At 34.7% G+C, this 15,084-nt stretch overlaps 1 protein-coding gene across 2 annotated transcripts in view; it reads left to right on the top strand.

Moving 5' to 3' along the window:
- Window positions 1-15,084, top strand: part of AMN1 (antagonist of mitotic exit network 1 homolog) — a 53,046-nt gene that overhangs the window by 22,744 nt on the left and 15,218 nt on the right. For both annotated transcript variants that reach the window (XM_043562905.1, XM_043562906.1), the window contains exons 2-6: window positions 507-639; window positions 4,176-4,320; window positions 6,901-7,118; window positions 7,444-7,500; window positions 14,745-14,856. In XM_043562905.1, the coding sequence (XP_043418840.1) occupies window positions 507-639; window positions 4,176-4,320; window positions 6,901-7,118; window positions 7,444-7,500; window positions 14,745-14,856 (665 nt within the window). The remainder of the gene's footprint in view (window positions 1-506; window positions 640-4,175; window positions 4,321-6,900; window positions 7,119-7,443; window positions 7,501-14,744; window positions 14,857-15,084) is intronic.

Raw genomic sequence — 15,084 nt, 5'->3', positions numbered from 1 at the left:
TGCTCTGATAACCCTACTCTAGGCATATACAACCCTGGTTGTTATCTCCATGATTTGTACTATTTGTGCAGTCTTCATGGTCATAGTTCTTTCATGATTTCATTACACAAATAATTTTTAAGAAAAATCATGAAAAGTTTGCTGCATGAATAGATAAAACTTGTCAATTAACAGGCCCTAGCTCACTGTTTATTTAGGAATATGTAACAGAAATGTTAGGTATGTCTTAGGAATTAGAGAAAAACTTAGGACTTAGGAAAAACTTTTTTTGACATTTAGAATGCATTTTAGTAAATGAGGTATGCTGAGAAAAAAAATGTGAGGGAAGAGTCTCTGGTCCACAACTGAGTACATGCTAGGCTTTTAAATCTTACCAAGCTTATGTTGCAAATATTTATATTAAATGTACACCCTATTTATGAAAGGACTAAGTGCTAACAAACAGCATCAAATATTAGGAATCAGTATAGGTACCATGTAATTTACTATATTGTTTTGTATTTCAGATGCCTTTGGTGCTTCATGAAGAATATTTCCAGATATATCACAGATATTAAGCCTTTGCCTCCAAACATAAAAGACAGACTGATTAAAATAATGAGTACCCAGGGGCAGATAACAGATTCAAATATAAGTGAGGTAAGAGTATGTATATTTGTAAAGCAAGCATATTATATTTTACTGTTTAGATATGGTTTCAGATTTTTAGAGCAATGGCATATAGTAGGTTAGTAATAATGTTTTTTTTTTTAGGTTTAGTAATAATTTCAAAATATAATAAAACATTGGGGTTCTTTTTTTCTCTGCATATAACCAAATGTTTATGTGTAATAGTTACTTAAAAATCTTCTCCCACCATTCTTTCATCTGCTTCCCTTGTCTTCATCATACCAGCACCCTTGATCTCTACATTTTTTAAAAGTTTTAAGCTTTTTGAACTATTATAGCTCAATAAGGCTGGAAAAAATTAAAATGCAGGGTGAATACACAAATGGCAAAAAAAAAAACAAACCCACAGTAAGAAATATATATTCTATTATGCCTCTGGTACACAAACCACATTTACATGTAACATACTGTGTTCAGTACACTTGAATATTTTCTATTTTGTTCTATTATGTCTTATTTCAATTTACAAAAATGTTGATCAGAGTCCACTACGTTGATTTTATCCACTCATGGCTAACAATCAGCAGTTAAAAGCCACTCCTCTAAACTCATTCTTCTGGATACCTCCCTCCTGCTAACTAATGCTCACTCTCCCTCCTTACAGCTAAGCTAAAATTGGCTATTCTATAAGGCAATAAGTATAGTAAAGGCCTCCAACCAGATTTGAAATCCTAGCTTTGCCACTCTCTAACACTGAGTGTCAGTGCCCTTAACTATAAAATGGGTTTGCAGCCATCATCACTGTCTTCGGAGACTCTAGTCTAGACTAGACTAGTCTACTATAGAAACTCTGGTTCTAACTACCAACTGCTGACTTTAGTACACATTCTGCCCAAAGCCCGGAATCAAAAGGGAACAAACTGTGGTGATAGCACTCCAGCACATGACTGTCCCTGTGACCTCTCTTTGTAATTGCACTTACATGTGCCATTAGTGTTTCTTTTAACAGCCTGAGGTACCTGTAATGCTTTGATTTCTTCATGTTAGCTTGCACTGGAACGTAGACATTTTAGTGTTGCAGTCTGCTTGACTCAATGGAGGTAGAATAATATCCCCAGGTTCTTACTGCCAGTGGTTCTGTGGATATATATAGTTTGTGTATGGCTTACAGAAGAAACATTATGAAACTACAGAAAATTGATGCTTTTCCTCATTTCCCCACTATCCCCATTTTGTTCTAACCCTTTAGCTTATATTGGAGTGGCTTAAATGTTCATTTTATGACCATCCTTAATATTCATTTAAACTTCATTTTACCTGAATAGGAAAGGGCTAAGGGGTGAATGAGATAGAGAAAAAACAGAAGTATGCTTTATTTAGTGCTCTCTCTCAAATCCCTGTCCTATAAAATGGAGTCCTGTTTATGAAATTATTCAAAAAGCCAGATCTAACATCTGTTGCAAAGTTGAATGCATCATTGGATGGCTCTTTTTGAAATATTTCCTAAATCTTTTTATAGTTAGATGGAGGAGGCCTTTCTAAACATGACAGCAAAGTTAGAAACCAAGAAGAAAACTATTGATGGATTTGATTACATAATAATATGAAATTTCTTACTGCAAGAAGAAAAAGAAACAAAGTCAAGTAACAAACTAGGAAAAATATTTGCAATACACATGTAATTCTATAGGTTTGTTATCTTGATAACAAACCAATAAGAAAAATCAAAACAAATACTAAAACAGAAGAATCAGGAAATACTCAAAGGAAAAAATATAAATCACTATCAGTGTATAAAAGTATATTTAACCTCATTAGTAATAAAAGTCACAGTTTGTCTTTCAGTTTGGCATTGCCAGAGACTTAAAAAATAATAATACCCAGTGTTGACAATAGTGTGGGCAACAGTCACTTTGTCTCCTGTTGATGGGAGTGTAAATTTATAAAAACCTTTTAGGAGGACAGTGTGGCATTAACTATCAAAAGTCCTAAAAATGTACTTACTGTGGACTCAAAAATGTTAGTCCTAGTATTTTTTCCAGTTTTATTGAGATATGATTGACATGTAACATTGTGTAGGTTTACAGCCTACAGCATAATGTGATGATTTGATACACTTACATATTGCAAAATGATTACCACAATAGGGTTATTTAGCATCTGCACTTACCATTTACTTCTGACATGAATCCCAAGAAATAATAATCAGGAAAGTACACAGGTATGCTCATCATAATACCATTTATCATAATAGTTGACAGTTACATATAACACATAAGCGAGACACCTTTATTTGTCACAAAATATCCTACCAATTTTAATAAAGAGGGTATTGAGGTGCATACACACACACTCTCACACACACACACACACACACACACACACATACACACACAAACCAGAATTGGATCACACTCAAAGGGTTCAAACTCAGGCAGTCTGCCTCCAGAGGACATGTTCTTAATCACTATACTATATTGCCTCCTAACTCAGCCTAAATGTTCAACTGAAGTGTTTGTCAGTGTAGGATGCATTTAATACATTATGGTGCATTCATAAAATGGAATCGTATGCAACCACAATAAGTTGTTTTTGTAAAAAGTGCTCATCTTATATATAATCTGATCCCATTTTTCTTCAAAGTTGTTTTTTTTTTTTTTTTTTTAAGTCAAAAAACACCAAAACTAAAATGCTTTTCTCTGGGCATTGGTATGATGGGTAATTTTAGTTATAGTGGATAAAATCATAGCCTTTGGAATTGGAAAGACCTGGTTTTCAATCTTAGCTCTGCTTCTTTTTTGCTGTGTACTTTGTGTTACTATTTAAGCTCTGGATGCCTCAGTTCCCTCCTTTATAATATGGTAATGACGAATCTCTCAGGAGTGTTTATGTGTTTGAGAAAGAGAGAATACTAAATGGCATCATGTATATAATGTACTTAGTACTCTTCTTATTTTTATAATTTGTCTATATTGTCTAAATCTTTTCAGTAATAATACATTACTTTTACATTCAGAAAAGTAAAGTTAGTTCTACTTTGGGAAAAATAAAGTAAAAAGAACGCCCAAGAAAAGAGCTCAAAACCCTTTGAAATTGATTTGCTATATTTGTTGCTTTCAAGTAAACATTCAGAAATACTGGGTCTGCTTGTACTAGCTCCCAATAAGAATGAAGGAGGTAAATGTTGTAGATAAGTAATATTCATATCCTATAACCATTCAGTGTCTAAGTGATTAAAGACTCATACCTGCTGAGCAGAGGCATGTAGCCAGGATCTCTAATAATAGTCAAGATCTACTGAAAAAAGATAAGCACGTGCCACCACCTCGATCCTGCTTCTCAGGTCCCAGCAAAGACTTTGGGGATGCTAGAAGCTGCACCTCCAGTTAGAAGTGGGCTTGTATTTTTCCTGCCTTACATATGTGTCTCCACACAGATATGTCTTTGTATTCTTTGCTACATTTTCCATCCACCATTTATCTGATGGGACCACCAAAACACTGAATATGGAATAAACATTTATATTCATAGGAAAAATTAATTTTTAAATCATGTATTTTTTATAGATTTTACATCCTGAAGTCCAAACTCTAGATCTACGGAGCTGTGATATTTCAGATACTGCTCTCCTGCACCTGTGCAACTGCAGAAAGCTGAAGAAATTAAATTTAAGTTCCTCAAAAGAAAACAGAATTTCCATAACTTCAAAAGGTCTGTTTGTTAACACTGAATAAATTGGTAGACTACTATTCCTCATCTAGTATAATTTTGGAACAAAGAACGGGAAGAAGGGGTAGTAAATGTGTCAAAAGTGAGTACAAAGACATCAAAGAAACAGAAACTGTATTTATCAATAAAAATATTCAAACTAAAAGTGCCTGGGTGGCTCAGTCAGTTATATGTCTGACTTCAGCTCGGGTCATGATCTCACGGCTCATGGATTCGAGCCCCATGTTGGGCTCTGTGTTGGCAGCTCAGGGCCTGGACCTTGTTTCAGATTCTGTGTCTCCCTTGCTCTCTGCCCCTCCCCCACTCATATATATATATATATATATATATATATATATACACACACATAATATACATATATGTGTGTGTGTGTGTGTATACACACACACACACACTCTCTCTCTCTCAAAAATAAATAAACATTAAAAAAAATGTTTAATATTCAAACCAAGCGAAAGAATCCAAATTAGAGTTCCTGCTTATAATCTTTGCTGAAAGTTAAGAATACACTAAGTCACTACTTGCAATTTAAACATATTTAAAATAAACATGGATGGACACCTCTGTATTTTAAATATTTTTCCTGGTACAATAGAATAAGAAATGACCAGTTCATACTTTAAGGCTTTCTTGATGCAAAATTACAACAGAAAGTTAAATCATCATCAGAGTAAGGTTACTAAGCAGTCTGCTATCAGTCTGTACAATGCATAGTTTATTTTTTGTTTTTATGTCTTTTGATTAAGAAAAATTTTTTATTGGAGTAGGGTTGACATACAATGTTACAATAGTTTCAGTGGTACAAACTTAGTGATTAGACAAGCCTGTACATTATGCAAAGCTCACCACAAGTGTTGCTTCCCTCTGTCACCATGCAAGACCATTACAATACCATCAACTATATTCCCTACGCTGTACTTTTCATCCCCTACAATGCATAGTTTTTAATAGCCAGTCAGACTGCATTTTTCAGTGTCACTATTGCATGAATTACAGAGTTTTTGCCCTTTTTTTCTATCAATATAGAATTTTAACCTTTCCTTTCAATATAAGAAAGAGAGACTATCGATGGATGAATGGATAAAGAAGATGTGAGATATATATATATACATATATATGTATATGTATATGTATATGTATATACACATACACACACACAATGGTATATATATACATATATATATGTATATATATATAATGGTATATATACCATTATACCATATACCAATGGTATATATATACACATACACACACACACACACACAATGGTATTACTCAGCAATCAAAAAGAATGAAATCTTGCCATTCACAGCTATGTGGATGGAGCTAGAGGGTATTACGCTAAGCAAAATTAGAGAAAAACAAATATCACATGACTTCATTCATATGAGGACTTTAAGACACAGAACAGATGAACATAAGGGAAGGGAAGCAAAAATAATATAAAAACAGGGAGGGGATAAAAACATAAGAGACGCTTAAATATGGAGAACAAACAGAGGGTTACTAGAGGGGTTGTGGGAGGGGGAAGGGGCATTAAGGAATCTATTCCTGAAATCATTGTTGCACTATATGCTAACTAACTTGAATGTAAATTTTAAAAATAAATTAAATTAAAAAAAAAAAGAGGGACTGATTTGTCTAGCTAGGTTTCTGGAAAGTTTTGTGAGTAGTTGGCTATATTTTGCAGTCATCTTGGTTAGCAAGTTAGGCTACCTATAATATTACAAAGAAGCTTAAGTTTTTTAAATGTTTACACGAATAGTAACTCACTAAAAAGAACTTTCATGCTGGACACTGATAAATAAAATAAAAGTTCTTTTGGGGGGTAAAAAAAAAATAAAAAATCGAAGTTTTAAGATACAGAGAACAGTAAAAATGACCTACATATGAATTTACCATCTTCCCTTTTGTGTATTTTGCCCATAAAGCTATCTTGTAACACTGTTGTAATGTGTGTGCATGATGAAAGGGCCCAAGATTCCCAAAGTACTCTCTTATTTATGTGGCTCATTATCATGTACCAGTCTCCAATGTGCATTTACATCAGTTTAATTGGATTTAAGAGTCAAAGGGGGGAAGAGAGAGTGCAGAAACATATGTATGATTCCTAAGGATAACAATGAAAACTATTACCTAAGACATTGGGGCAATTTAACTTTTGATTTCCCTTCAGAGTCCACAAGAAAATTAACTTTATTACTTTAAAACTTTTAACAAAAAGATTTATCTACTATTTAATTGCCTAATTTGGTTCTGAATAACTTTTGGCTGTTTCCTAAAGGCAGATCTACTTGTCAACAATAAAGCCTTGCCATTCATTACAGATATTCTGAATGATATACTACAGACTATGTAGAGAATTCCTGAAACTTTCCAAAAGAGTTTTAATAACGGCAGCATCACTGGAAAATAAGTATATCCTCACAGACGGACTACTTTGCAAAAGGCTAACATACAGTTGGATACATCAATACTGGTGACTGCTAAAATGAAAATCAGTCACATTTCTCATATATATGCATATATAGCTCATTGATACATAATTATGTTTCCCCTCAGGAATAAAAGCAGTGGCTTCCTCCTGTTCATACCTGCATGAAGCTTCTTTGAAAAGATGCTGCAATCTCACTGATGAAGGAGTCCTTGCTCTTGCACGTAACTGCCGGCTACTAAAGATAATTGATTTAGGTGGCTGTTTAGGTATTACTGATGTGTCCTTACATGCATTAGGAGAAAACTGCCCATTTTTGCAGTGTGTTGATTTCTCAGCTACGCAGGTAAATGAAATACAGACTTACTATATAGAGACTGTATGTGTTTGCCCAGTGAACTTCCATGACTCATCAGAAAAGCATAATTAATTCTTTTGGTTGTTGTTGAATTTGTTGACTACCTCATGCTTCACTGTTTATATAATTGCAATATAATTTGGCACATTTCCCTCAATTATTTTAAGTAAGGGTGAAAAAGATAAGTGTGGCTAAAACACATGTTTGCTAAATGGAAGGCGATAAAACTATACATAAATGATTAATAATATTTAGAAAATTTTAGTTCCATCTTTCCCATTTGTGTGCTGTGTTGCTTTTTCTCTTTGCTTAGGTGTCAGATGATGGGGTGGTTGCGCTTGTTAATGGACCTTGTGCCAAGAAATTAGAGGTAATTTTTAAATATCTATGAAGTTGGTGCTGACTAAATTCTTTATATTATCGTCAGAAATTATTTTTTGAATGTAGCAAACAACCAATGCCTTATAAATTAGGTGTTTCCATGGCATTATTTTGATTGGGTTTGCTTTGGGTTTTTGCCTCCACCTCTTTATTTCCAGAGTGAAGAAAAACAGTAAAGTTAGATAAAGCATGCTTCAAATAAAAACCCATTCTGCTTCTAACAAAAGGTCTCATTTTCCATAAGTTTTAGTTTCTAACACATTTAAGGATAATCTTATTATGGGTAAAGATTATGAAAGTTTGTCAGTGTAAAAATTACATTCTTTAGAATCTTCATTGCCAGGACTACTTAGTCCCTTACTATTCTATTTTCTTAATATACATGAAGGGATTCAGAATATGCCAGTCACATAAAACTTATTTTGAGTAACGATGTTTAAAAATCAACAGATGCAGGCACCTGGGTGGCTTAGTCAGTTAAGCATCCGGCTCTAGATTTCGGTTCAGGTTGTGATCTCATGGTTAGTGAGTTCGAGCCTCACATCAGGCTCTGTGCTCGCGGTGTGGAGCCTGCTTGTGATTCTCTCTCTCTCTCTCTCTCTCTCTCTCTCTCTAACCCTCCCCAGCTTGCTCTCTCACTTTCTCTCAAAGTAAATAAACTTTAAAAAAATCTACAAATGCAAAAAGAGGCTTTGTCTGAAACACACACACACACACACACACACACACACACACACACACCATCTGCCTAAAAACAGAGACTTCCAAAAGCACTCAACTGCCTCGAACCCCTTTCAAGGAAGACTACCCAATACCAGGAAGATTGCTTCCATCACTGGAGGAATCAAATGAGAAATTACATAAACAAACATTATCACAAGACTGTCATACCTCCTTTACTCTCTAAAGGCCCATTTCGTTTTCCCTAAAAGTCATCTGTTTTTCTCTAAGTGTCCTATCTCCCCCTCCCTTTCTCCTGTTAAGATGATATATAAACTCAAAATCATAGCCATTTCTTTGAGCCACTTTCTTTGTGAGCTAGTGTGTGAATAAACTTTGTCTTTTCTCTTGCTAGTCTGTCTTTGTCAGTTTAATTCACAAGCTCCCAAAGATAGAACATAATAGAATAGAGAAAAAGGTTTCCTCCCCAACAGCTGCATTGTACAGCTATTAAAAAAATCCTAAATTAGTGTGCAGCCCTTCCATTCAGTGACTGATGTGGCACCTATAACCTGTTTCTAAATATATTAAGAAGCCTTTTATCCCAGGATTTTGATTTCCGCCTTTCCCAGTTTATATTGGGGTTTTTTAAGTCTTATTTAATATAGATGTGCTTTATATTAATAAGCCACATCAAATGTTTTTTGGAAGTAAACAGGCTGTAAATGAATTATAAATGTTAATACTAACTATCAGAATAGCAGTGCCATGTTTTTGCCCAAATATTTCTCCTTGAGTTATTGCCCTGAGATAATTTTTTTTGTTTTTATATCTGCATGCTGCTTGTATGTATGTGTGTTTGCATGTGTATGTGTATATATACATACATATAGCATATATATTTTTACAAATCCTTTGATTAACAAATTACCGTATTTCTTATACCAAGTTCCAATATTCCAAATTGCATCCTAACTGTAGGGGTAATAAACTCTGCCATAATGTTTACTGTTTGAAATACTAACATTTGTTGAGCACTTACTATATATTACATACTGTTGCCTTATATTCATTAGGTTATCTAATTCTTACAACAACATTATCCTATACTCATCATAATTTTTTTTAAGTTGAGAGAGAGAGAGCATGAGCAGGGGAGGGGATAGAGGGGGGCGGGGAGGGAGAGAGAGAGGGAGAGAGAGAGAATCTCAGTCAGGCTCTACACTCAGCACAGAGCCTGATGCAGGGCTTGATCCCATGACCCTGGGATCATGACCTGAGCCACAATCAAGAGTCAACACTCAACCAACTGAGCTACCCAGGAGCTCCCATCATCATTTTTGATAAAGTTCCCAAACAGTTAACACAGTTTACCCTTCCCAAATAAAACTACCAGGAAATTAGATGTTATGCAGTGATAGGAAACATACCGGCATATTTACTTCAGTGTTACAAAACTAGGAGCACCAACCTAAGCAGACTTAGGAAGAGATTCAGGAACCAATAAGTGTTGGCAATTATACTGCCATATCATTCAATTTTTCATATTTTCAAACTTACAAATCTTATTTCTTTAAGTGCCAAAATATTTCAATGGAAATATTTCTAAACTTTATTAGAAGTTGGGTCACCTGGGTGGCTCAGTCGGTTAAGCCTCTGACTTCAACTCAGGTCATAATCTCATGGTTCAAGCCTCACATTGGGCTCTGTGCTGACAGCTCAGAGCCTCGAACCCACTTCAGATTCTGGGTCTCCCTCTCTCTCTGCCTCACCCCGACTCACACTCTGTCTCTCTCTATCTCTTAAGAATGAATAAACATTAAAAAAATTTTTTTAAAGAAGGGGCACCTAGGTGTCTTAGTCGGTTAAGCATCCAACTTTGGCTCAGGTCATGATCTTGCAGTTCATGAGTTCGAGCTCTGAGTCGGGCTCTGGTGTGACAGCTCAGAGCCTGGAGCCTGCTTCGGATTCTGTGTCTCCCTCTCTCTCTGTTCCTCCCCTGCTCACACACTCTCTCTCTCTCTCTCTCTCTCTCTCTCTCTCTCTCTCTCTCTCAAAAATAAACATTAAAAAAAATTTTTTTTTTAATTTTTTAAAGAAGAACTTAAGTCCTTCCTTAAAGTAAATACACTTTGACTTTTGTCTGATAGCATCTAGTATTTTTGTGACCACAATTTCTGGCTCACTGAAACACAAACTTTTTCATCTTTTTTACTGATTTTTCTCTTGTGGGCAATATGTATTCCTACCTTTTATCACATGCTCTGTTTTAATCTCTTGCTTTTTATATGTTCTCTTCCTGGAAATTATATTATCAATGTTACTGCATTGTTTATAACTTGAAAATAAATTTGGGGATGCCTGGGTGGCTCAGTCAGTTGGGCATCCATCCTGCCCTTGATTTCAGCTCAGGTCATGATCTCATGGTTTGTGGGATTGAGCCCAGCATTGGGCTGTGGGCTGATAGCATGGCGCCTTCTTAGGATTCTCTTTCTCCCTCTCTCTCTCTGCCTCTCTCCTGCTCATGCTCACTCTCTCTCTCTCTCTCTTAAAATAAATATATAAGCTTTAAAAAAGAAATAAAGACAAGAAATTTGATTAAAACTCTAAGGACTTCAGGTACCTGGCTGGCTCAGTCAGTAGAGTATGCAACTCTTGATCTTAGTGTTATGAGTTCAAGCCCCACATTGGGAATAGAGCTTACTTAATTGAAAGAAAGAAAGAAAGAAAGAAAGAAAGAAAGAAAGAAAGAAAGAAAGAGAGAGAGAAAGAAAGAAAGAAAGAAAGAAAAAGAAAGAAAGAAAAAGAAAGAAAGAAAAAAGTCTAACAACCTTTCCTAAAGACTGAAAAACAGTTATACAAACTTATGTGACAACATTTATTGAATGTCATGATTGTGTTTGAAATTTCTGTTGATTTAAGTTCCCAGTGGGCAGAGACCATTTTGTTCATCATTTTATCATCATTTTATCCCTATGTATTACTGCAGTTCCAGGCACATGATAGTACCTCAATAAATGTTATCATATTAACTTTATATTACAGTCATTTTGTAAGTTTCTACAGTCTTCATGGTTAAAAGTTTTTTTCCTGTAAAATTTCATTTATTCAACAATTATTTATTAAGCACTTGCTATGTTCTAGGCATTGGTGTATCAGAGAACAAAATCTGTTCATACAATGTATCATTCCTTACTTTAATCACTTTTTCTGTTATTGGTAATCCAGATTATTTCCAGTTTTTAACTGTTAGAAATAGTCATATGTTGGGGCTTACAAATTTTTTCTTCCATTGCTGTAACAAACTCCAAAAAATGGAATCAGTGGGTCAATAGGTATGGATATTTTAATGCTCCTAAATTCATATTGTAAGATTGTTTCCTATAAAGGTTATGTTGTGAATTCACAATTTTGCCAAGACCCCAGTTTGCAACATTGAATCTTTTTTTTTTCTTAAATGCCTTAATGTATTTTAAATGGTACCTGGGTGGAGCGCTATTCCTTCCATCTGTTCTCAAATTGTATTTCTTTGTCCGTATCTTTTGCCAATTTATATCATAGGCTACCTTTGCCAGTTTATAACAGAAAATGCTTTTTTCCTCAATTTTATGAGTTTTCGGTATACGCAGGTTTCCTTTACTTACACGATATGATTGATTAGAGTATGCACACCAACTTAATATCAATTTTTTGGAAGGAAAAAATATTAATGCCATAAATAAATGTGTCAACCATTATATAACCTTACTTCCAAAATTCTTTTTTTTAAGTTTGTTTGTTTGTTTGTTTGTTTGTTTAGAAAGAGAGACAGCATGAGTGAGGGAGGGGCAGAGAGAGACAGAGGGAGAGAGAGAATCCCAAGCAGGCTCTGCACTGTCAGCGCAGAGCCCAATGCGGGGCTCAAACTCACAAACTGTGAGATCATGACCTGAGCGGAAATCCAGAGTCAGGCAGTCATCCGACTGAGCCACCAGGGTGCCCCCTTACTTCCAAAATTCTTAAAATATTTTTTGCTGTGGTCAAATATACACAATGCAGACTTTACCACTTTAACCATTTTTAGTGTACAGCTCAGTGGAATTAAGCACATTCACATTATTGTGCTGCCAACACCACTATCCATTCCCAGATATTTTTCCTCATCCTACACTGAAACTCGTTACCCATTAAAATAGTAATTCCCTATTACCCCTTACCCCCAGCCTCTAACTATCTCTATTCTACTTTCTGTCTCGATGAATTGCCTATTCCAGATAACTCATATATAAGTGGATCATACAATATGTGTCCTTTTGTGTCTGACTTATTTCATTTAGCACAATGTTTGCAAGGTTTATCTCTGTTGTTGCACATATCAGAATTTCGTTCCTTTTAAGACTGAATAATATTTCATTGTAGATATATGGTATATTCATATATATATGCAGAAACATGTGCATGCTTATATATGAATATGTTTATATATGCATGCTTATGGGTGTGTATATATAAGTACATAAACATTTCGTTTATCCATTCACCTATCAATATTTGTTTCTACCTTTTCACTATTGTGAATACTGCTGCTATGAGCATAGGTATACAAAAATATGTTCGAGTCTTTGCTTTCAATTCTTTGGGCATTTACCTAGAAGTGAAATAGCTGGATTATATGGTAATGCTATGTTTAATTTTTTTAAGGAACTGTCATACTACTTTCATAGTGGCTGTACTATTTTATGTTCCCACCACCAATGCAGAAGGATTCCAAATTAAAACATCAAACAAGGGGTATATAATATTTCAAACATATGAAAAAGTATAGAAAGTAATATTAACATAAACCTGTGGACCAAACACTTGAATTTTAACGTTTTCTTTTTTTTTTTAATTTATTTATTTATTTTGAAAGAGAGAGCATGAGCAGGGGAGGGGCAGAGAGAGAGGGAGAGGAGAATCCCAAGCAGGCTTCATGCTGTCAGCACAGAGCCCGACGTGGGGATCGATCCCATGAACCATGAGATCATGACCTGGGCTAAAATCAAGAGCTGGATGCTTAACCGACTGAGCCACCCAGACACTCCTTGAATTTTAACATGTTCTGCACTTACTTCAGTTCCTTGTTAAAAATTATATGTTACCTGTAAAGTTCCCATGACATTCATTCTCCCTTTCTTCCTGCAGAAGTAACCACTATTCTAAAGATGCCTGTGTATTTATCCTTGTGTGTTTGCATACTTTATCTATATATGGATAGAAACATATAGATATAGATCTATAAACAAGATAGAGTATTGTCTTATGTTATAAATTTTCAAATGATAGCTTCATAATATATGTGTTCTATTACAATTTGCTTTTTTATTCAAAATTGTTTAATTTTTCAAGCTTTATTAAAGTATAATTTGCATACAATAAAATTTACCCATTTTAAGTGTAATGAAGTTTGATGAATTTTGGTAATTGTTACACAGCCTTGTAACCACCACAATTATATATAAAACATCCTAAAAAAGTTTTCTCCCATCCCTTTGCAATCGTTCCCTGCCATGCCTCCATCCCCAGGCAACCAGTGATTTACTTTGTCATCATAGTTTTGCCTTTTCTAGAATTTTATATAAATGGAGTCATGAAATACTGTTCTTTGTTTTTTACCTTTTTATTTTACTTCCTTCACTTAGCATAATGTTTTTGAGATTCATCCATGTTGTTGCATGTATTAATATTTCATTCCTTTTATTTATTCATTTTGCTGAGTAGTATTCCATAGTGTGGATATGACACAGTTTGTTCGGATATTCACCATTTGAGGGATATTTGGGTTGTTCTAATTTTGGACTGTTATGAATACTGCTATGAAGATTTGCATACAAATCTTTGTGTAGACATACATTTTCATTTTTCTTGGGTAAACACCTAGGAATGGAATTGCTAGATATAGAAAGTACACATTTGGCTTTAAAAAACACAACCATACAGGTTTCCAAAGTTTCTGAACTAACATTCTGTTTGAGATTTATGCCTATTAATACAAGGAGATATTTTTCATTTTAACTCTTTTTTCTGTCCCATTAATAAACCACCATTTGTTTATTCATTACTCACTTCTTTACTATTACAAATAATATTAAAATGAGCACATTTATAAGTTATTTCCTTGGGCACATATACAAGAGTAACTCTATGTATAATGGACACTTGCAGTTGGTACTGCTGGGTTCTGGGGTATACTTGTCTTCAGCCTTAACAGATTTTGCCATATTGATTTAGAAAATGGTTGGGCACTTAACTTTTAAGTCATCTATACTTTCCAAATTACTACATACTTACATTAGTCCTTTCTATAGGATTTTTCTTGCAAGTAGGTATTTCGTTCTTTTTGTTTGTTTGCTGTTTAAGTTTTATTTATTTGAGTAATCTCTACACCCAACATGGGGCTCAAACTCATGACCAAGAGATCAAGATGTGCATGCTCCTCCAACTGAGCCAGCCAGGCGCCCCTGGTTCTTTTTGTATCAGAGTATTTCCCATGCTTTTTCATACTGTCATCATAAATTTTTTTCTTTTAACTGTCCTTTCTTTATTTTTAAATAGGAAATTCATATGGGACATTGTGTGAATCTGACTGATGAAGCTGTAGAAGCTGTCCTCACTTGCTGTCCTCAGATACGTATATTACTCTTCCATGGATGCCCCCTAATAACAGGTTAGTATGATAGACTGCTTGGGTTCAAATCCTGGCTTCATCTTTTAATAACTGTGACCTTGAATAAATTACTCAACTCATTCCATTATTCACTTTCCTCATCTGTAAATGGACATGATAGTAGTAACTTGATCGTGAAAATTATCTGACAGCACTTTATATGGTGGCTAGCACATAGTAAAGGCTCAGTAAATGTTAGTCACGATGTTGGTGGTGCTGGTAATGCTA

Source organism: Prionailurus bengalensis, chromosome B4 (assembly GCF_016509475.1).
Source record: "Prionailurus bengalensis isolate Pbe53 chromosome B4, Fcat_Pben_1.1_paternal_pri, whole genome shotgun sequence".
NCBI lineage: Eukaryota > Metazoa > Chordata > Mammalia > Carnivora > Felidae > Prionailurus > Prionailurus bengalensis.
Note: the sequence above shows the minus strand (reverse complement) of the source record. Positions and strands in the feature narration are given on the sequence as shown.